The sequence below is a fragment of the Mesoplodon densirostris genome, chromosome 4 (assembly GCF_025265405.1).
Source record: "Mesoplodon densirostris isolate mMesDen1 chromosome 4, mMesDen1 primary haplotype, whole genome shotgun sequence".
Lineage (NCBI taxonomy): Eukaryota > Metazoa > Chordata > Mammalia > Artiodactyla > Ziphiidae > Mesoplodon > Mesoplodon densirostris.
Genome location: NC_082664.1, coordinates 141,447,482 through 141,471,792, shown reverse-complemented (window position 1 = coordinate 141,471,792; position 24,311 = coordinate 141,447,482). Strand labels below are relative to the sequence as shown.

The window sequence follows — 24,311 nt, the reverse complement described above, 5'->3', positions numbered from 1 at the left end:
TTTTGATAGCTCCTTTTATGCAATAATCTTAGGCTTCTGGGAATATTCTCAAAATATAGGAAGAACCTCCCTGACCTAGTTATGATGAAAAATGCTTTTCATGACTACCCACTCTCTTCAAGGAACGCTGGAACAACCAAGTCCTTAGGCATAATTGAATCCTAGGGAAGAATTTTACAAAAGTGCTGCTTTTGGGCTTCCCTGGTGGCGCAGTGGTTGAGAGTCCACCTACCGATGCAGGGGACACGGGTTCGTGCCCCAGTCTGGGAAGGTCCCAAATGCCGCGGAGCGGCTAGGCCCGTGAGCCATGGCCGCTGAGCCTGCGCGTCCGGAGCCTGTGCTCCGCGATGGGAGAGGCCACAACAGTGAGAGGTCTGTGTACCGCAAAAAAAAAAAAAAAAAAAAAAAGTGCTGCTTTTTTTTTTTTCTTTTCTTTTTTTCCCTTTCTTTCGTTGAAGAGGGGTTTCCCACGGTGAGGAAGGGGAAATTTTTTATTGCAACTGGCCCCTATTGCTCACCTACCCTGGACTGATGATGATATTCACCCTTAGGGGAAGAAACAATGATTTTTGTTGTTGTTGTTCTGTTTCCTCATCTAGGAGAGTGAGAGTGTGCTGCAGCAATCTATTTGAAAGAATGTTCCTTAAATATTCCAATTCAAAGGACTCCATAGAGCTGAGACACAAATAAGAGCACCAAGGGAGCCCTGGTACGTCAACCCAAATCACAAAAGGCACGGCTTTTCTAAGAATATAAGAATTATATCTACCTTTTAGGTACAGAAGGTGGAATGGAAAGAAGGGCTTTCTGCAGAAGGTATCCCAGAATAATCTCTAAGCAGAACCCCTTGCACAAGGTTATCTAGCTTTCCTTGAAAGGTGCACGGGCAGAGAAGGCATTTGGTCCCTGAGGTAACGTTTACTTGGGAGGTTACGACAACGATGCGCACGCTTACAGCAATCCAGGTGATCGTGAGCGCAGGAGCACCCCTAGGACTGCGGCACGGAAAATACGCTCGCTAGTCGGTCGTCCTCCCCGCTTCCACTCGCTGTGGGGATTGGAGTAGCTTCGGAGTCGCTGACGCCACCCCTTCCCGCCTCTGGCTCGCAGGGAGCATGCGCTTCCATCCTCACTTCCTCTCAAGTAGGGAGCGAGAATAAGGCGACGCCCTAGCCGACCCGGTGCCCGCTTCGCGTCACAGGAACTTCAGCACCCACGGGGCGGACAGCGCTCTCCTCCACCTGAAAACCTGAGTCCCGAGCGCCCAGAGTCTTTCTAATCCCTTTACTCCGGAGCCCCAGAGAGCTCCACCAGCTCCGAGTCCCCGCCACTCGCCCTCCCCGCGCCCGCCCTCCTAGCTCTTCCTGTTTTTACTCCTCCTTTTCATTCATAACAAAAGCTATAGCTCCGGGAGCCCGGCGCCAGGCTGTTTCTGAAGCCAAGCGTGGAAGAATGGGGTTCCTTTGGACCGGCACTTGGATTGTGGTGTTGGTGCTCCACAGCAGCCCAATTCAAGCTTTCCCCAAACCGGCAGGCAGCCAAGGTACGTGGACACTTTTCTTCCCACCTCCCTTTTATTTCGCCATGAAAAGGTAAAGCTTGGTATAATCCGCGAGCTGTAAATCACCTTGCCTCTTTTTCTGATCACGTCATATCCGTGCATATTGACAGAGAAATCGGTTCGAATTTAGAGCCAGAAGACAGATTTTCCTCCCTCACTTTTTACGTGATAGAACAATAACATAAGTTGTTTTGAAAGATCTTATTTTGAAATTGGGAGGGGGTGGCTTTCCCGCCTAATATATGGCTTGTTTTTCGGTTTTGGGTTTGTTTTTTTTCCTAGTCATCTTACAACCTTTCTCAGATATTCTATTCATAAAACGTGCAGTGTATGAAGAAAGCTTTTAATGTGCCAATAATACCAATCCAGACTATGCTCTGTCTAGTTGAAAGCCGCTGGTAAACCAAGTGTTAGAACAATATGTTAGATTTCTGGTCAAAAAAAAAAAAAGTGTAATTCTATTAACTCAGGAAATACACCAAGATAATAAGCAAGGCAACACTGATAATCATCGTTATTGTATAACCTTGATAATCTTTGTTAATATATATTTTTGTTTCACAGTCATCCAAAAATATTTCTCCTTTTTTTTGAAGATTTTATTTAATGAGACATATTGTCTTTCCAATGAACAATTAAATTTGTATTTGTGTGTGTTTATTCTAGACAAACCCCTACATAATAGAGAATTAAGTGCAGAAAGACCTTTGAATGAGCAGGTAGGTCAGAAGTAAAATTATAAATGCTGTTCCATTTTATTTTAATTATTATTATTTAATGTAATTATGCTGCAAATTTTTAGCCATTTTGAATTCACAAACCTCAGGAGCTTAATAATAAACATTGAAATTATGATGGGAAATATAATTTTGGTAATTTTTATGTCCCAACAGTTAAATATAGAGAGTTCAGTATAATACAAAGAGCTGCCTGCATAATAACCCAGTAAGCTCAACATCACATCCATTCTATTGTAAGATTTCTTTATCAGAGATTTATCTTTTACCAATATTATCAGAGAGGGAATTAATATTTATAGACCATCTGCCCTTTATTTTATCTCATTTAATCCTTATGACATACTTTGAGATAGAAATTATTAACTACATCTTACAAACAAGAAAGCTAAATCCCATGGAGATTAAATTATTGAGCTGTCATATTTGGTAAGTGGTGGAGTAATGATTTAAAACCACGTCTATCTCCTGTTTCTTTCACAGATTGCTGAAGCAGAAGCAGACAAGATTAAAAAAACATACCCTTCAGGTAATAAGAAATTACAGTGATGTTAATTTAAATAATGTAGGCTATGAGAAGCTTAACTAAAATGGATGTGCCTGGCTTACGGGCTTTTCTTCCAGAAAACAAGCCAGGTGAGAGCAATTATTCCTTTGTTGATAACTTGAACCTTCTAAAGGCTATAACAGAAAAGGAAAAGAATGACAAGGAAAGACAGTCTGTAAAAAGTTCTCCAAATGATAATAAATTGAACCTGGAAGATGTTGATTCAACCAAGAATCGAAGACTGATTGATGATTATGATTCTACTAAGAGTGGACTGGATCATAAATTTCAAGGTAAGTGAAGAAAAAGAAGTTTTGCTACCTATTTTCTCTAATTTGGAGTTTCCCATTATGGGTTAAGAGAAAGTCCTATATTTTAAAAATATCTCTTACACACTTACAATCCTTTATTAGTCATGTCCAAAATTGAGATAAAGCCCAAACTTACTGATAATGTGCAAAGCTCCAGCTCCACAGAAGCCCAGATTTTATTTTCTCTTTAAAGGTTCCTTTACTGATGCTTTGAAAAAAATTTAAATCTACTCTCTATATTTTATATTATTGAATTCATTTTAACATTCCAATTTAACTATTAGTACAAGCAAAATATCATAATTCTCAAACAATTAAATCAACAAAATACCTCCCCTCCCAAGTGGAATATTCGTTACTCCCTTTTCAGTGTTCTCTTCCTAGCTATATCCTTTCTCCCTAGATCATTCTAACCTTTCCACGGCTTCAGTTACCATCTATATCCTGATGTTTCGTATCACTAGCCCAGACTTCTCTGAACTATAGACCTATATCTAGCTAACTACCAACTTATCTTCCCTTGGAAGTCTCAGATGCACCTCAAACTTAACATGTCTAAGATTAAATTCATAATTTCTGTACACTTTACAACTTAGCCCTCTTTCCTCTAGGAAAGGCACTGCTATACATCCAGTTTTTCAAGACAAATCTGAGTCAAACTATTTCTTTTTTTCCTTACCTCTCAAATTCTAATCCATCAGTTTTAGCAATTTTATCTCCTATGTATCTCTCAAATTTTTTTTCTCTATCCCCAATCACCTCCATCTTTTTCCAAGCTCCAATCATGTCTCATTTGAACTAGAGCAAAATCTTCCAATGGATCTTCTAGCATTCGCTCCGACCCTCTCCATCTTATCCTTCATGTGGCAGCCAGAGTGATCTTTTCAACACACAAACATGAGCATGTCTCTGTTTTGCATAAAACCTGTTAATAGATTCCCATTTCTCTTACGATAAAACCCCAAATCCTTAACGTGGCTTCTACAGTCCTACATGGGCTGTCTACTTTTCTAGGTTCATCCAGCACACATGATCTGATAGAAACCTTATTTCCTTCCTTCATGGCACTTATTGCAGTTTGTAATTTTATATCCTTGAGTGTGACTACTTATGATTTATCTTTTTCTCCTAAACTAAACTGAAAACTCCATGAGAACAGAGACGGTGTAGTCCAAGTGTCTGGAGCTCGTGAATTTGTTGCATGAATTGATAAATGAACAAATGCACAAATAAAAGAATACATGAGGGAATAAATTAACTATGATACCTAGGCATTGAGGTATTCCTCAGTGTGTCTTCCATTCTGAGTACTGGTGTTTAGGAGTGACTACATATTTTCTTATGTGTCTTAATTCTTTTCCACGGACCACAAGAGAATTATACTGATTATCTGTCAGAAAACAACTGCCAATTAAATTTGACTTTTATAGGCTATCGTAGCCTGAGGAGAATTCAGAAGTGTGTTTTATATGGATGGCGTGGGGGAGATGGTCTATATTTTGACACACTTCATATTGTATACTATTCAGGGAAATGTTTTGGGGTTTTTTTGTGTGTGAGGGTTTTGTTTTTGTTTTTTTGTTGTTGTTTTGTTTTGGCTGTGCTGTGCGTGGCTTGCGGGATATTAGTTCCCCGATCAGGGATTGAACGCGGACCCATGGGAGTGGAAGCGATGAGTCCTAACCACTGGACCACAAGGGAATTCCCAGGGACATTTTTTTTTTGAATTCTACTTTTTAAACTGAAATATTTGGGCTAGAAATAAATAGGCACTGGGCATAGCCCCATGAAAAATAGATTTAACCATTTTGATTGAATCGACCATTTGATTTAATAAAATGAAAAAATAGTCTAAAGTTTGTTTGACTGCATTTTTTGGTCAGATGGGCTGTACATGCAGACAGAGGCAGATCTGTTTGTGATCTGATCACTAACTTGAGCAGCTTATGTTTAAATTGTTCAACATTTTATTAACATACAAATAGGTTCAGAACTACCAAGTGCTAGTTTTGATGGTTCCAGGTTTACCCTAGGGGTCATTTTAAGTCCACTGGAGTATACAGAAGAGATTCTTGGAGAGAATGATATGAGTGAATTGCTTATTTTCTCTCATACCTTGGTAATCCTGGAACCAGAAGGTTTGGGACCATTCAGGTGACTAGAACCTCAGAGGTATGCAGACTTACATCCCAGAAGGGAGGGCAAGGGACCTAACTTCTGCAGGGTGCTTTTATATCTTTAGGAAACCTCTAAATGGGCTTGTGCTATAGGACCCACCAATTCTCCTTCTCAGTGTTTTCTACAGTATGTATGATTCAGGATTTTTGTAAGTTTCTTTTAGGAAATAATGCTTTGTGGCTCCTGTGTGCATTCACCAAACAAATATTCATTGAGCAATTACTATGTATCAGTCTATGAGCTAGACAGTAAGCTCTGTGCAGTTAGGGACCACATCTAAACTCTTTATTACTCTATTTCCAGTCCTGGCCCCTATTAAGACTTTAATACAAATATATTGAATAATTGAAGGTCAAGTGCCATATTAGATGCCTGGAGATTCAAATGTAACTGAGCAGATAACAACTTTGAACAAGGCCCTTTTGCATCCACTTAGAGTTGTAAATGCTTTAAAAACTTATAAATGTTGAACTCATGCTTGGTTTCCCTCTGAGGTCTGTATAGGAGGGTGAAACACCCCTTCACGAGCAGTAGAGAAGCCATTCTGAGTAATTCTGTCCATTGTAGAGGAGCAGGGGAAATCACTGGAAGGCAAGGAGCATTGCCCAACTGCTCAACTATCAACCCCATCTAGCGAAACTCTGCTATGGGAGCCTGAAGTTCCTGGCTCAAGAGAATACAGCAGTGCAGAGGAGGAGGCTATTTCTTCAGAGTGTTGCTAATGTTCTTCCTGTTGTGAAGTAAATGAACTGAAAAACAGTCATCTCATTTATTTCCCAGCTTCAGCAGGCAACCACTATTCTTCCTTTTTCAGATCCCGAGGGATAAGTGGGAAGGGAAATAAATGCTTCCACCTCTGCATAGACCCAGGGAAGTTTCTGCTCCACATATTCCCGAGAGTCTGACTTGCAACCCACAAATGGAAAAATCAGACCTAAGTGATAGTGAGTCTCTGCTCCTGAAAAACATGGGTGATGAACCCAATTTTCAGTCAGCCAGGAGGGGAACTGATTTTACAAGGTTTTCTAAGGGACTTTTCTGCTCATTCGTCACGCTGGTACACAGGACTCAAAGGGCTCACAGCTCATGGGTTGGCCAACAATTCAGCAATCATATACTGTCAGAGAACTTCCAGCCCTCTGTGTATACTCTCCCTGCTCATTTTCCTAAGCTTCTTTCCAAACAACAAGAAGAGGATATTCTGCCTGAGGCTGCACATACTTCCAGCTTCATAGAGTCTAGAAAAAGTCTACGAATCCCCAGGAGCTATGGAAGAAAAGGAGAGAATCAGAATAGAAATATGTACTAGGTTCTTCATTCTTTGAGTGAATATGATCAGAATTATTAGGGTAGGATTTGGCTAGGGATGCAATGTCTATTTTCTCTAGAAGATAATTGTAGTTCCTTTATTTCAGGTACAAATCTATGGTTCATAATAATAGAACTACGTTAACTTTCATATGATACTTGTCAATTTAAAAGGTGCTTTTGGGCTTCCCTGGTGGCGCAGTGGTTGGGAGTCCGCCTGCCGGTGCAGGGGACACGGGTTCGTGCCCTGGTCCGGGAGGATCCCACGTGCCGCGGAGCGGCTGGGCCCGTGAGCCATGGCCGCTGGGCCTGCGCGTCCGGAGCCTGTGCTCCGCAATGGGAGAGGCCACAACGGTGAGAGGCCCGCTTACCGAAAAAAAAAAAAAAAAAAAAAAAGGTGCTTTTACATCTTATTCCATTTGATCCTCACAATCCCATGAAATAGATACTCTTATTAACTTCCTTTACAGTGGTCCAAGGATATATAGATAGCAAGAGGGATCACTGGAGCTAAATGTCTGATCTTTCCAAGCTGCCTAGAAGTGACAGGTTAAGTGCCTTGTAAACTTGCATATATTAATATACTGTTCCATGTGGTATAGATTGGAAAAGACCAATTAATTCCTGGGAGTGCTCTGTGGACATAGTGCAAAGCTTCCTTGCCACCAACCCTACTGTATCCTTCCTTTCCTTCAGGAAGGGCCCTTGCTTTAGTTTGGAGTATGCTGCCAAATGTATTCCCAGGAAAGCCAAGGATACATATCTGCAAGCTTCTCTGATGAGATTTACATAGATTTACATATTGCTTTGTGCAAACCTGGGATCACATTTTAAAAGCTTAAATTGCAGGCACATAAAGTAAGTTTCCTATTCTCTGGAGAAAGAGGCTTGTCACATTAAGCTGCCTTACATAAAGGTACCCTGACACATACTCACAAGTAAACAGTTATTCCAGGTAAGTCATAAAATCTTCAGTACATACTCTCTGATTCTGGGTGTAAGGCAGGTTTCCCCACCCTCAGCCCAGGAATTTGCCTGCAAAGGGAGTACATGTGCAGATAATACCAATCTACTCTTGTGGGGAAATGGAATATCAAATTATATAATATATAGAAGGGTGCTTTGAACAATACTGCATACTATCTAACAGTATTTTACTTTTTGTACTATTAGTGCTAAAAACGGAGAGGCCTTTTGTGTTATTTTCAGATCTTCCTCTTATAATCACATAAGAAGCTTTCAGAATTTCCATTATCCTAGGTTCTTAACTTGAAGTCAAATTTTATTTTAAACCAAGAGTTTACATGGACTAAGCACCACCTTAAACATATTCCAAACATATTTGAGTGTACAAGATATAGATTATAAATCTAATGTAATCCAAGAAATAGGTCTGTGATCAATACAACGTGAAGTTGTGATTGCTCTGTCTAGATGATCCAGATGGCCTTCATCAACTAGATGGAACTTCTTTAACTGCTGAAGACATTGTCCAGAAAATTGCTACCAGGATTTATGAGGAAAATGACAGAGGAGTATTTGACAAGATCGTTTCTAAACTGCTGAATCTTGGCCTAGTAAGTCATGCATGAGAATAAACCAAATCTTAGGTTGGAATATGCTAAGAAGCCAAGCCCCTTCATTCAAAGAGCCAAATGTTTATAACGCATCTACTTTATACCAGTCACCATGGGTCTCGAGGACAAGTAAGACACCATTCTTTCCCTCTAGGAATTTATGGTTTATCAGAGGCACTAGACAAGTACACAAGTGCTCATGATGCAAGGTGCATAAGAACCATCTGAGTGGTTCAGTGTGCCAGAGGGTGGATTATATCCAGTTGTGCAATAAGGAAAAGCTTCAGAGGAGGAGGTGTTTGAAGTGAGCTTAGAAGGATGGTTAGGATTTAACCAGCAGAAGTTTAAAAAAAAAATGTGTTAGATGAGAAGGAAGTAAGATGTGCAAAGCCACACAATGATTGGGAAGCCCTAAGCAATTCAAACTGACCCTGCCCCAGCTTGGCTCCCAGTTACTAACACAGACCTGGCAGTCTTTAGGAGAGCACTAAATTTGCAGGTTTCAGAGGTTACCTACTATGACCTGCAGCTGAGGACTGAGAAACAACCCTCAAGTTGTTTCTCAAATTAAGTATTCTGTGGATTCCAACAGATAGGACTGATGCTTGCACAATGGGCCCAAAGACACTTCTTCCCAGGAGTGCTGGGCAGTTACTGTGAAGGCCAGCATGTAGTAGAGGCATAATCAAGGGATGTTCAGAAGAGAGACCAGAACATTCTCTAGTCTTCTAAAAGTATGTGTTCAACTAAAGAGTTTAGTCTAGATTTTTTTTTAAATCACAAAAATGGGAATAACAGTTCTATGTTTTGACTCTTTATAACAGATCACAGAAAGCCAGGCACACACACTGGAAGATGAAGTTGCAGAGGTTTTACAAAAACTGATCTCTAAGGAAGCCAACAGTTATGAAGAGGAACTCAATAAGCCAACAAACAGGACTGAGAGTCAGGCTGGAAAAATACCAGAGAAAGTGGTATGTATATCCAAATGTATATGCATCTATTATGTATGTGTATATGCATGTGCATGAATGTGTATGTATACTTGTATTTGTATATAATTAATACAATCTGTGTATAATTAGTACTTCAGTTTGTGTCAAATAAGAATTGGGATATGTGACATTTTTAGCTCACTTCAAATATATACATTAATGAAATACCAATGAGTTAAAAGATGTAAATGAACTCCACTTTGAAAATAGTATAAAGATGAATGTTATATTACATAGCAAAGATTATGCCTTTTACCCCAGAGTAACATAACGCATAATATTATGTGAAACGGTTATTTCACATAACAATTTGTATAATCACAGTGCACTGGATCCAAGTATTTCACAACAGAAGTTGGTATCCAACTTCTGTTCACAGTGGATGTCATCATCTGCTCCCAAAGCCCCAAAAAAGAAACTTGGGCTGATTTGATCCTTTTCCACACCAGCTTTTATATTCCTTAGAGCTAGTTGCCTCATGCTGCCTCTCTGTCTAACCTGTGTTCTTCCACCTGCTCCTTCCTCTTTCCGTTGGCTCAGAGGCCTGTCATCCTTTACTTAGACTTGCCATTCATTTGTCCTTGTCCTTGCCGGACTCCTTGCCTCTTCATCTTTTCTTTGGCCTCAGCCAAACTACTAAAATCATTCTCTCCTCCTTGAATTCTTCTTAAACTTCTAGATGGAGCTAACTATAGGAGGATATAAGAGGATATCAAACTCCTCACCTCTCCTCTCATTTTCTCCACCAGAGCACCCATACCCCACGGCTCTCCAACATCCTATCCCAAATACAAGGAAAAAGGGCATATAGACTTATGGTCCTATTTTAGGGAAGGCTAGAAAACAGAAAGTGGTATGGATTGTTTTTGTTTTGTTTTTTACTGCTAGCCAAAAATTCTCCTTTGCTCTCCCTACTTCCAATCCCCACCATCTGCCATTTTTAAAAACAGCTTTTGAAGATCCACCCACCCTAAAAAAAAAACTATCTAGATTCATCACAGGACTCATGGCTTTTACTCAAACTTACCAATCTGAACTAAAACTGACATAGCCATTTTCATGATCCTTCACTCCCATTATATACTCCTTACTTCCCATCTCTAAAATGTCCATATGCTTGACCTGCTCACTCATATTATCTAAATGCATAAATGCAAACAAAATATTCTTTCAGTAAATGTTTATTGAGGTACCACCTATGTACCAAACATTGGGGATACAATGCTCATTTAAAAAGATACAGTCCCTGCTCTCATGATGCTTAAGGTCTAAGGGAAGAGGTAGATGGTCTTCAAATAGTCATGTATTTTATTTTATTTTACTTTTTTTTTTTAATAAATAAATTTATTTATTTATTTTTGGCTGTGTTGGGTCTTTGTTGCTGCGCGCAGGCTTTCTCTAGTTGCGGCGAGTGGGGGCTACTCTTCATTGCGGTGTGCGGGCTTCTCATTGCGGTGGCTTCTCTTGTTGCAGAGCACGGGCTCTAGGCGCACGGGCTTCAGTAGTTGTGGCACGTGGGTTCAGTAGTTGTGGCTCGCAGGCTCTAGAGCTCAGGCTCAGTAGTTGTAGCACGCCTGCTTAGTTGCTCTGCGGCATGTGACATCTTCCCGGACCAGGGCTCAAACTCATGTTCCCTGCATTGGCAGGCAGATTCTTAACCACTGCACCACCAGGGAAGCCCAGTCATGTATTTTAATTGTGACTGCATTAAATGCTCTGAGAAAAGAAACATGGTTCTACTAGACCTCATAAAAAAGGAACCTGTCTTGGACTTAGGCTTGGGGAAGGCTTCCCGGAGGAGGTGACGTGAGCCAAAAACTGAAGGCTGAATAGGAGTTAACTTGTGAATATGATAAGCAATATGTAGAGAAGGATGTGTGGAGTACCCAAGTAACTGAAACAAGGACAGTGTGGCTGCCACACAGAGAGAGCAATGAGAGATGAGACTGGGGATGTGGACCCCGGCCAGATCAGCAGGGTCTTATCAGCCATGTACAGATTCTGATCTTTATCATAAGAGCAATGGGAAAACACTGAAGGATTTTAAGCAAAGGAGTTACATGATCATATTTTTTAAAAGATAACTGGCTACAATGTGGAAAATGCAGGGTTGGGAATAGATTGGAAGGTGGGTGGTGTACCAGTTAAAAAGTAAGAAGTGAAGGTAGCTTGGACTAGAGTTGGGTAGTGGAGAAAGTGAGAAATGTACAAATTTGGGATAAATTTAGACAGTATGGCCAATAAGGCTACTGGTGGATCGAAATGCAGGGAAATGAAGAGGCAAGAAGGGCTCTTACATTTCTGTCTAGTTCACTCAATGGAGAATGGATCATTAAGATAGGGAACACTGGACACACATCAGGTTTGGGAAAAAGATTCTTGTGTACCCTCCCAGCCAGCGTTTAAAATGTCACCCAGGAATCACTAAGGTATGACTGCTCTGCTAGTATTAGACATTGTGACAGACTTTCCTGCATCTTGGCACCATCCCTCTTGGTAGATTCTATAAACTCAAAGCTCCCCTCCTTGGTGAAAGGCAGTCTTATGAAGAAATACTCATGAGAACTGGTGGAGGGAAACTTGGCCAGAGCAGGAACCTGTCTATTGTCCCCTGAGCAGGAGCCAGGGTCTTCCGGTAAAGCACCTGTCTCTAAATCCCAATGACCTTCCCATGTAACTAGATGCCCACACGCCTGCAAAAGAGTTTGATCCTGCAGGAGCTTACAAAGGAAGAGATATTCTTGCACTTCAATTCAAGGGCATCACAGAGGAAAGAATCATCCTGGATTGTCATCAGTTCTAACAAAAATGTTTATTTTGTATTGATTTTTCCCCCACTGGAGACTCCAAAGGCAGCAATTCAAGATGGTTTTACTAATGGAGAAAATGACGAAACAGTATCTAACACCTTAACCTTGACGAACGGCTTGGAAAGGAGAACTAAAACATACAGTGAAGACAACTTTGAGGAACTCCAGTATTTCCCAAACTTCTATGCACTACTGAAAAGTATTGATTCAGGTAAACATTGCTTTCTGACCATGTGGAACAGAAACAGTAATTCCAGGAAATGTGTGGGTGGGTTTTTTTTCTTCCTGTTTTCAATTTCTAAATTCAACGGTCAATGACATATATTATGGCCTCGGGGAAAATAGTTCACATTGATTTTTTTTCAAAAGAAGTGTACTAGCCACAGAATATTTAGGAAAGGGTAATCAGGAAAGGTGGAATTTCTGGATAATTTAATCTTCATGTTAACAGAGGGTTCATTTATTTGTTCAATAAACAGGTATTGAACACACGCTGTGTTCCTGGGATTGTAGTGAACCTTGTACCAATATAGAGATGAATCATAGTGTTCCTGGCCTGACCCAGTTCAGCCTCAACTTTTATTGCAAGTCTCTTTTCAAAAAGGCTTTATTTTCCTCTCTTAGTAAGAACAGTGTATGGAACATAATTTATTATTTTTAAATGATCCAGAATTTGGCTTTTTAGATATTTTCAACTTGTCTTCAAATGAATTGAACTAAACATTGGACTAACGAAGGTCAGGAGCCCAAAACACGCTTGGGAAATGTTCTGCTTTTTTTTTTTTTTTAAAGTCCTTTATGTGTTGCTCTCTTTTCTTTTCTATGTGCACCAAAATAAGTTGACTGAAGGTCTCAGTTCATGTTTATTTTTGGTTAATCTGCAAGGAGGATAATAATGTGCCAATTTTCTGTTGTTGTTATTGTCCATATAGCTGCCCTGCACTGCCTTATAGCTTTTCTTCTTCCTGTTTAAAGATTCATCGCCAGTTTGAACATTTGTAATAAAGATTTCTGTAATTGTAACATCTTTCCCCAAGAAGTGACCTTAGAGTAGACTTTATTTCTGGGGAACATCCTTTTGTCCTTCAATCCCAGACATTGGCCAGATGGCACCAGCCCCCCTGCTGGTGTCTGCAAGGCTTGTACATCTTGAGGGTCTATTCTTGCCCCACTGGTTGGCAGATACCGAGCTCAGAACCTCTGTCATCCTGGTGAGTCACTTCTTGTCAGTGAAGTGTATCATCATAATACCAAATATTTATATGGATGTGACCTTGAGCAAATAATGTGCTTGCTGAAGTTATTATTTACCTGCCCTTTTCCAGGATTTCTCTCCCGCGCCTCTTCTCCCACCTTCCTCTCTCCCAACTTTGTGACTTTTGTGGTATTTTTAAGATTCCACTGTATGGAATATTCTTTATTTTGTGTGTTTTTATCTTTCAGTTTCCTTGACCCCATTCCTTATTGCCTTTATTTTTATAGACTTTTAATCTAAGTACTTACACTGAGGTCTTTGATTGTACCCATCTTTTTTACCCAAGGTCTGAACCAATTGAGAAATTCTTAAAACAGACAGAAAACCAAAATATCTTTGCTACTGATACAGACCGGGTTGTAGAATGTAGCTTGGTGTGAGAGCCAGCAGTGGGCTTGTCTACTTCCTACCCTCAGTCTAGCTCTTGGAACAGCCAATCCTGGAAGAGTTTGAGTCTGCACAGCAGGCACATTTTTCAGGTCCCTGCCTTCCACTGTTCCAGGGGAACGTAAAGAAGAAAGATTCCAAATCCCCATCCGTCAAGAAAAGTAGACTAATGGCTGTTGGCTACCAACCTCATCTGTGAGGAGGATGAAAAAATGGGGGGAAAGGCTAGAAGTATGTAGAGAAAATCCTTCCTGGCAGCTGAAAGAATAGGGAAGCAGTCCTCTAGCAACTTAGTTTTTCTTTCCTTCAAAAATGGAAATAGATTTTTTTTTCTGATTTTAGAATTAATATAGCCACTGAACTATTATGGAATCATTGGCCATTTTGTTCTATCAAGATACAGAACAGTATGTCAAATATGAAGTTTCCAAGATATTGTTAGTAGTGGTTGCTTATAGGAAGTAGGAGTTGTGGGGACGGAGAGGAAGAGAATATTGCTTTCACTGTTTACTTCTGTACCATTGGAATATTTTCACTATATGGGTTTATTCTTTCAAATGAAATAAATGTTAGAAAGCAATATATACTACTGTTAAAAAATCAACATTGCATTTAAAAAATAAAGAAACATGTGTGTCCCTATTTCAAATATTAAGCTTGATTAATGAAAACAGGTCATTCCTTCCCTCAAAAACATATGAGCAGAGTAGAGAAAGGTTGTTGGGTTACCAATCTTCTAACTTTCCTTTTGAGTTTATGTTATCTCAGGTTGCAAACTGTCTCTATCATCTACTCTATCAATAAAATATTGTAGGGGCTTCCCTGGTGGCGCAGTGGTTGAGAGTCCGCCTGCTGATGCAGGGGACACGGGTTTGTGCCCCAGTCCGGGAGGATCCCACATGCCACGGAGCGGCTGGGCCCGTGAGCCATGGCCGCTGAGCCTGCGCATCCGGAGCCTGTGCTCCACAAGGGGAGAGGCCACAACAGTGAGAGGCCCGCGTACTGCAAAAAAAAATAATAATAATTAAAAAAAATAATAAATACATAAAATATTGTAGATTAAGGTAAACCTTTTTGGAGAAGTTATAATTACCCATTTCTGAAAAAGTTCAGTATACCTGTACATTGTTCTGTATTACCAATCAAGTCTTGGGCTTTTCAGAAATTAAATATATTTTAGCTATAAATGGTTTAGCTATATAGGTAGGGAGAACTATTTCAACAAGATGCTGTATTTCATAAATTAACATTGAAAGATGAAGCTATACTCCACTAGTTTTTAAAAAATTATTTTGTCCTTTTATATAGAAAAAGAGGCAAAAGAGAAAGAAACCCTGATTACTATCATGAAAACGTTGATTGACTTTGTGAAGATGATGGTAAAATATGGCACCATATCTCCAGAAGAAGGTGTTTCCTACCTTGGTGAGAGTCCTACCTCTTTTGTTTTCACAGTGGTTAGTTTTCATTGTCCAAAATGAATGAGAGATTTGGCAACAATTATTTTACTAATTTGATAATTTATGCCAAAGTAGCCTGAATCATCTGGGTAATCAGAATTGCCCAGCTTGACAACACATACAAATAAAATTAACCAGACGTTTTCAACTCTTTATATTTATAGATCCAGTTCAAATACAAACATTTCACCTTTGTTATATTTTGTCTTATTAACATTTTCTAATAATCTCCTCAAAGATAATATTATTAAAATTTGACTTTTTCTTCCCCAATTGTGTTTGCATGGTTGCAAAAAAAGTCTTGATTTTAACAAGTGCGGCCTGTGTGTGGTGAGGAGGAAGGAGCACTGGACTAGGCATCAGAAGTTCTGCTTCCTGGTCCCAGCTCTGCCTCAGACCAGGTCTGTCATGCTGAGGAAGGCACTCACCTTTCTGGACCTCAGTTTCTGTATCTGTGAAATAAAGGACTCTGTTACCTCTAACTGGGGCTGGTAAACTACTGGCCATGGGCCAGTCTGTCCCATCACCTATCTTTGTATAGCACACAAGCTAAAAACAGCTTTTATGTTTTTTAATGGTTGAAAAAAAATCAAAATAATAGTGTTTTGTGACATGAGAAAACTACATAAAATTCAAATTTCAGCATCCATAATCAAGTTTTATTGGAACACAGCTGTGCTTCTTTGTTTTAGTGTTGTCCATGGCTACTTTTGTGCTACCATGCCAACGCTGAGTAGCTGCATATGGCCTGCAAAGCCAAAAATACTTACTAACTGGCCCTTTATAGAAAACGTTTGTCAACCTTTGATTCCTTGAACTTTATAGATAAGCTTAAACAATCTTTGATTCTGCATGCAGGTTGTTAAAAGAAGAAAAGCCTTTTGATTTCCTGCTTGGTTTAGTTAATCACCAAATACCATTCATCTCAGAGGTCCTTTGGGCAAGATGAACTCATGGCCCCTTTACTCTGATCACTGATGGGGGAGGGAGAATTAAATGGAAGAGAAAATCTCATAGGATAGAGTAATCCAGAGTTGTTCTGTATAAATGCCATTTTTTTCTACATGAAAACCAGTTTTACTTTTTTTTTCTGATTATAAAAGAACATACTTATTTTTAAAAAATCAGTCAATGCAGAAAGATATTAAAAAGACAGTGAAAAATCATTCATAATATATATATTATGTATATAATACATAATAATGTATGCGCACATACACATACATACCTATGTCATTTTTTTTCTTTTATCTTATTTAACAAAAAATGGGCTTAAGTTACACACCGTGCTTTGTGGCCTACTTTACCCACTTAATAGTATATCTAAAACATTGTTTCAAATCAATCATTGTTTCATATCAATACCCTGTGACTTATATTTCACACTTAAGTCATTTATTCTATGGAAATTAATTAGAGATGCTGCAAAGGCTTGTGTGCAAGCCAGGTATTTCCACTATTATTTATAACTGTGCTGTCCAGTGTGATAGTCACATGTTGCTATTTAAATTAACAGTAATTAAAATTAAGCAAAATAAAAAATCTGGTTTCTCAGTTGCTCTAGTCATATTTCAAGTGCTTACTTGCCACAGGTAGCTTGTGGCTACCATATTGAACAGCACAGAAATGAGTATTTCCATCGTTGTAGAAAGTTCTATTGGACAGCACTGGCTTATAGAAACAAAACAATAGAAATAAACTTGCTACCCCACAAGAGGAGACTACATAAATTATTAATTCTTATTTAGACTAAATTTTATTTCTTAATGTTTGCATTTTTAATAATTGTATGTTTATAAATTGTGTTTTAAATATTGTTTATAAACAATATCTTATAAACAATATCTTATAAACAATTTTAAATAATTATAGTGTATATAAACAATAAATAAATAAATATTGTTTATAAAGACTAATGACGGAGGAAATGTCCATGATATACTGTTGAATGCTTAAAGCCATTTAGAATATGACCTTAATTTTGGTTTTAAAAAATGGATATGCATAAAGAAAGAAAGTTGGAAAAAAAAAGTTAGAAAGAAATATACCAAAACATTATCTGGGCATAGTAAGTGTTATTTTTTCCTTATAACTTTCTGTTCATTTTCATATATAACTTTTACAATCAGAAAATGAGTTGTATGTAGAGAATTTTTCTGTACAAGCATGTTGGCTTTTGACTGTCGCTGCCATGAAGGTACACCCTCAGACCCTCGAGGGCTCAGGGGCAGCATGGGTAGAAGAGAGAGGATTAACTAACTTCCTCTCCTCCATCTCAGCATGTGACAAACAATGATCAGTGATCTACCCTTCTGTTCTGGTCCCAACAATGTATGGTGACTACAAAGGTTGCCAGCTGTGGTCGCTATTTCAAAGAAGAAAGCAGAATGTGTCACACAATAGGATATACTGATTTTCTTCTCAAAAAGGGATGGGGTAGGGTAGAAGGAAGAATTTTCTTGGGGAGAAGTAATACAAAGTAATAACGGAATCTTTATAGACTAATTGCAAAGAAATGCTTGTTTGCAAATAGCCCTGTCCTGTTAGTAAGATGGATATGTGACTGGTTAAATAACTGAATACCAGGGTTGTGGATTCTAATTCATTGACTGCCTTGAGGTGGTCACAGTCTAGATTCCTATCTGGTAACACCTACAAGATGTTATTCCAAAGAGCAGAATTAGGACAAAGACAAGAATACAGATTTCAGCTTAATATAAATAGAGAAATTCTCGCCCTTAAGACATCTAACATGATGGAAGTGTTAGCTAACCGTGGTAATCATTTTGCAGAATATAAGTGTATCAAATCAGTATGTCGTACTATACCTTAAACTTACACAATGTTCTATCTTAGTGAAAAAAATATTTTTTAAGACTAACAATAGAACTGGCTGCCTCATGAATTAGTGAGAGCCCTGAATGACAGAAATCCAACTGTTTGGCTTAAGCGACAAGGGAATTTATTTCCTCATGTAACTGAAAAGTCCAGGGGTGGGAGTAGTCTGGCTTCAGGTTTGTGAAGCCTACCACAGTGTGAGGAATCTATCCCTCCCCATCTCACTGACTTTTTGTATGTTGATTCATTCCAGATAAACTGCTCCATTCTGGAAACAAGATGGCTGGTACAGCCCCAATCTCACATCTGCGCAGTATAGCAATCCTAGTGGAAAGAGAGCCTCTTTCTCTTAGCATTGAATCTCACTGGCCTGGCTTGAGTCATGTGCTCCTCCTTGAACCAATCACCATAGCCTGAGGGCTGGAGGAGCCAGGCCTGGGTTATTCAGCCACCAGTGGAGCAAATATGCTGAGAGTGGAAGAGGTCTGGGTTCTCCAAAGGAAAATCAAGGTGTAGTTACCAGAAGGCATTGAGTAGGCCAAAACCATAGCTGTCCATTCATTATAGGCCTCAATCACAGTGGTCACAGAAATGTGGAAGGGACTTCTGCAATTAACTGAGTAGGAAGCTGAACTTGAGGATCTCAAATTGTATGCCTTTCCATCTTGAGAGTCAATGAAATATAATCCATATCAAAGCCCCTTACTAGCAGTGCTAATATTGTGGAATTGCTGTTGTGCTATTTCTAGTGAGATTTAAACATTTTTAGTAAAACTTTGAAATCGTCTTGTAGGACATAAAATTTTATTTCTTCTCCTCCCCCCTCCAGAAAACTTGGATGAAACAATTGCTCTTCAGACCAAGAACAAGCTAGAAAAAAATGTTACTGACAATAAGAGCAAGCTTTTCCCAGGTATGATTTATTTTAGTATTTTTCCCCCAGCTTTTAGCAAAATAACCCTTTTGAGTGGTAAATCATGAACGTCAATAAACATTGATAAAGAATTACAGATTTCAAAAAGTTTGAAAACCTGAAATCCAACCATGGGATTAAGTAGCTATAACCTTGGCCAGTCAGCACAGAAATTTAATCCCAAGAAGCATTGAAAAGAAATGAGGACTTTACTGAAGCGGTGGCTGGTGGGCAAAGGTGCGAGCTATATCCCAAGTTGAGCAATCCTTCCTAAAATTCTCCTTTACGTATCTTTTTCTCTCCCCAGATCACCACTGTCCCTGACCCTCTGCCCCCACCTGCTGCTCCCTCCCATTCTCTCCCCTCCCAGCTCTTCTTTCTCCTCTGGGACAGTCTGTGCCCCCGTGTGGTATGATTTATGCCCTTCTCTTGGTTTCTTCACTTCTGCATCTCTACCCACCACCCTGCTTAGCATGGCGAACACCACGGAGCAGAGCTGTGCAAAGGAGAATTTCAGGGATGAGGAAGGCACAAAAAGAGAAAAGATCACAAACTCCTTTTTTTTTCTTTCTTTCTTTTTTTTTTTGCGGTACGCGGGCCTCTCACTGTTGGGGCCTCTCCCGTTGTGGAGCACAGGCTCCGGACGCGCAGGCTCAGAGGCCGTGGCTCATGGGCCCAGCCACTCCGCGGCACGTGGGATCTTCCCGGACCGGGGCACGAACCCGTGTCCCCTGCATCGGCAGGTGGACTGTCAACCACTGCGCCACCAGGGAAGCCCAAGATCACAAACTCTTATACTTTAATTTTGTGTCCCTATCAGAGAAATTATGTACCTATATTTGATAGAATATACAGCCCTTTAAAATGATGTTTTCAAGCAGTTTTTAATAACATGGAAACATTCTTCCATAATGATGCTAATGACAAAAGCAAGGAACAAAATTGTGCCACAAGTATGAAAAAAATATGCATCAAAAAAGTATATATATATACTACAACACTAGTAGTGGATGTTTAAGGAGACAATAACTGATTTTTCTTTTTTCCTATTTTTCTGTAGTAATAAACCTTTTACTGAAAAAAGAAAAAAGCTTATCATTAGACTGCTTGACATTCCCTATTTTACTGACTACAGGGATGCATTACCATTGTTTTCAAGGGGTTACCTACTTCAAGTTTTATGATTCTTTAATTCAATATAGGATTTCTAGAAGGAAGTATAATTATTTTTAAGTGAGAAGTGAGCAAGCGTTATTATTGACAGCAAGGGTCCGATACTCTTCTTTGCATTAGGGTGACCAGGGATAAGGGAGTATGAAGAAAGAGTCAGGAGAGAAGTCCAGCCATAGCCCCAAACCCTTAGGTACTACCCTGAGTAACAGACTGTTCTTCAAAAACAACATCAAGGAGAGATGGGGCAACTACAGAGTTATTTTCATTTGGAATCAAGACTCAGATTTACTTTGGAAACTGACCTATCCCACTTGAATGCCAACATTGATTAAAATAAGGAGAATAATCTACACTCTAATAACACAGTGTGGCAGAACAGAAAAAACACAACCAGAATCCAGAAAGCTGGGGGTGGGGGGTGTTGGCCCAGCTCTTCTGCTAACTCAACGGGTGGCCTTCGGCACCTCTCTCCCTGCTTTGGGCCTCAGTTTCCTCTTCTGTGAAATGGTGGGGAGGGAGGAGTTGCACTAGATAATCACTAAGATCTCTTTCAGCTCAAAAAATGATCTGACCTCAAACTACACCTTTTTAATAAAATTTATTTCTACACTAGGAATTAATTAATAGATAGGAAATAGGGTTATAATAGTGCACAATCTGATTACAGTGCCATCAGAGAAGAGTCATGAAGAAACAGACAGTACCAAGGAAGAAGCTGCTAAGATGGAAAAGGAATATGGAGCCTTGAAGGATTCCACAAAAGATGATGACTCCAGCCCAAGAGGAAAGACAGATGAGCCAAAAGGTATGGAATTGACAGCTCTACGTTGACAATGAAATTGGGGAAGCAAAAACTTTCACTTGAAGTGTCATCCAAAAGTCAAGCCCCACCAAATCGGAGAAATTAACATCATCTGTATACAGAAGACTCAGCACGTGGTACCTTTATTTGAATAGCAATTTTTTTTAATGGTCTTGAGTCTCCTGGAATGGCAAACTGGTTTCATCTTTTTTTTTTTTTTTTTTTTTTTTTGGCTGTGTTGGGTCTTCGTTTCTATGCGAGGGCTTTCTCTAGTTATGGCGAGCGGGGGCCACTGTTCATCGCGGTGCGCAGGCCTCTCACTATCGCGGCCTCTCTTGTTGCGGAGCACAGGCTCCAGACGCACAGGCTCAGTAGTTGTGGCTCATGGGCCTAGTTGCTCCGTGGCATGTGGGACCTTCCCGGACCAGGGATCGAACCCGTGTCCCCTGCATTGGCAGGCAGATTCTCAACCACTGCGCCACCAGGGAAGCCCTGGTTTCATCATTTGATGGACTTTACGTCCAATGGGCTTTTGCACTTTGGGAGGAACACTCATGACCATTTGTGCATTGTTCAATGTCCAATTTATGATCTTATGAATTTCTTAATCAATATTCATTTAAACATAATTGACACTCCTCTTAATAGTCACATACTACTTATTTAACAAAGTCATCAAAATTTATGGATTTAACAAAGCAAATTTTCTTAATCATTTATACTGATTGCAATCTGACACTTTCAAAGACTTGATTAAAAATCATAAATCAAATATATTACATTTCCTTAAATAACCTAAATACCTTAAAAAAGCAGAAAAGCACACACAAAACTAGCCCAGTAATTATAAAACTTGTTTTTATCCTTATTCTTACACATTCCTGGGGTCAAATTATTACTCAGCTCTAGTAAGTCTATATGATATAAATTCACATCTTCCAAGGTTTGAGAAACTTTACTATACCCAAAGAAAAAGACCCTATGAAGTTGCAAGTTCAAAGTCATTAACCCTCTGATTTCAGGTCAGGATGTGGGATCTGGTTGCACAGTCCAGTGTTTCAAGCCCCTTTAATTACAAAGTGTGCTGGTTACATCATAGAAAATTTATGTCTGTATCTCAGATAGATATTCTTTTTCTGAAACTCAATGTCTTTACCAGAAGCTGTGAACAGATGGCTTAAACCTACTTTATTTTTTTGTCATGATATATTGAACTCTTTGGTATAACTGGAACCCTATTTATATCTTTTCTGTATCTCATTAGTAGGGTCATCTAGAGGTTTCCTTCCCTGGAAGCTGAGGGAATGGGTCATTGCTCTCTTGGGAGAGGGGGTAGCAAGTGTGACATTCAGCTAATTTATCATCTGGAAATACACCATTGGGCTCCTTTTTCATTGTTTATTACATATAATCATTAGTGGCAATGAACTGAGGGACTTCCCTTATTCCTTGCTGTAATATGATAGGAGACCACAAAAGCTGATCATGTTCATGGTATAGCTCTTAATTTTGAAGAGACTGCTTGGCCCTCATACAAGTTCCCAATCTCTCTTGCTCATACAAATAGCAACAGGTTCACATTCATACTTGATAATAGACCCATGCTTAACAGTGTCTATGTATTAAGTAGAAAAGAAAGAAGCTAGCTATGTATTTAATACCTTGTAACTTAATAACTGCAATAAAAGTACAAACTGGGCTTCCCTGGTGGCGCAGTGGTTGAGAGTCCACCTGCCGATGCAGGGGACACGGATTCGTGCCCAGGTCCGCGAAGATCCCACATGCCGCGGAGCGACTGGGCCCATGAGCCATGGCCGCTGAGCCTGCGCGTCCGGAGCCTGTGCTCCACAACGGGAGAGGCCACAACAGTGAGGCCCGCGTACCACACACGCACACAAAAAAGTACAAACTATTTCTCTCTTATATTACTACTCTCTTCATTAACACTTTATATTAAATTTCTCCATTTATGTAAGTTGTTCCAGTTAATGATGATAGTGACGACGATGATGATTTTTCTGTTTAAATTGGTGTAGCTTGGGCAGTAACCCTGCCTCCAAGTTTCTCCTTTGTCCTTTTTGCCCTGTACCCAGTGGTTTTTAAAGCATCTATGCTCTCTGGCAACAACAGGCTATTTTTTTAAATTGAACTATAGAAAAATGTTGTATTAGTTTTAGGTATACAGCAAAATATATATATATTTTTTCAGATCCTTTTCCATTATAGGTTATTACAAGATATTGAATATAGTTCCCTGTGCTATACAGTAGGTCCATGTTGTTTATTTATATATAGCAGTGTGTATCTGTTAATCCCAAACTCCTAAACAGGCTATTCTAGACCTACTCTGAATTTTCCTGTCCCCCCACCAAAAAAAACCTTGAAATCAATTCTCCTTCAAAGAGTTCTGGTTCCTTTATGTAGAAAATATAGAAAATCCAACCCGAGTTACATAAGTTCAAATGAGTGGTGATGTTGGCCAAAGGTACTGCTTGTATTCCAGTTATTGGGACTTTTGGACACAGGGCCAAAAAAGAAATTTTTTCTTAATATATCAAGTTCATGTCGATTTTTCCTATCTCACAAAGTTTTAGATTATTACACCCCCTTCTCTCTAGGATGGATTTCATAGACTACAACAATTTTCTGCTATATTGACATTACTGACATATGAACTCTAATTGTTTGGCGGTAGCCTATGTTGGGAAAGGTTATGAGGTTGCATCTGGACTCAGGAGGAAAGAATGTTGCGATGATTAATTAATAATGTTTGTCATGGGCATGGAAATGGGGAATTGGTGATATAAGTGTCGCTTTTGCTGACCAGTCATGCTGCCTTGATACTTCCAATCAACCGTAGGCCCACTTTGGATGAGTGGTAAAGTTCTTTTAATATCTTTTTAAAATTATAGTAAAATATACATAACATAATATTTACCGTTGTAGCATTTTTAACTGTACAGTTCAGTGGCATTAAGTACATTCATACCATTGTGCTACCATCACCACCATCCATTTCCAGAACTCTTTTCATCTTGCAAAATTGAAACTCTAAACTCATTAAATAGTAACTCCCCATTCCCCCTCCCTCTTCAGCCCCTGGCAACCACCATTCTACTTTCTGTCTCTATGAGTTTGACTACTCTGGGTACTTCAGATAAGTGGAATCATGCAGCATTTGTTCTTTTGCTACCAGCTTATTTCACTTACCATAATGTCCTCAAGCTTCATCTATGCTGTAGCAAGCGTCAGAATTTCCTTCCTTTTTCAGGCTGAGTAATAGCCCATTGAATGTATATACCACATTTTGTTTATCCATCTATTTGCCTATTGACACTTGTGTTGCTTCCACATTTTGGCTATTGTAAATAATGCTGCTCTGAACAAATATTTCAAGACTAAAAAATATTCAATTTGAGCAGGGGGAATATTCCTAGAAGTGGAATTTCTAGATCATAT

General features: G+C 39.3%; 1 protein-coding gene across 1 annotated transcript in view; it reads left to right on the top strand.

The window, feature by feature from the left end:
• The first annotated feature begins 1,142 nt into the window (after positions 1–1,142).
• Positions 1,143–24,311, top strand: part of SCG3 (secretogranin III) — a 45,604-nt gene continuing 22,435 nt past the window's right edge. The window contains exons 1-10 of the mRNA XM_060095303.1: positions 1,143–1,543; positions 2,228–2,280; positions 2,782–2,827; positions 2,923–3,138; positions 8,077–8,219; positions 9,044–9,193; positions 12,058–12,235; positions 14,975–15,091; positions 18,794–18,877; positions 20,718–20,855. Coding sequence (XP_059951286.1) covers positions 1,453–1,543; positions 2,228–2,280; positions 2,782–2,827; positions 2,923–3,138; positions 8,077–8,219; positions 9,044–9,193; positions 12,058–12,235; positions 14,975–15,091; positions 18,794–18,877; positions 20,718–20,855 — 1,216 coding nt within the window. The 5' untranslated portion in view covers positions 1,143–1,452. The remainder of the gene's footprint in view (positions 1,544–2,227; positions 2,281–2,781; positions 2,828–2,922; positions 3,139–8,076; positions 8,220–9,043; positions 9,194–12,057; positions 12,236–14,974; positions 15,092–18,793; positions 18,878–20,717; positions 20,856–24,311) is intronic.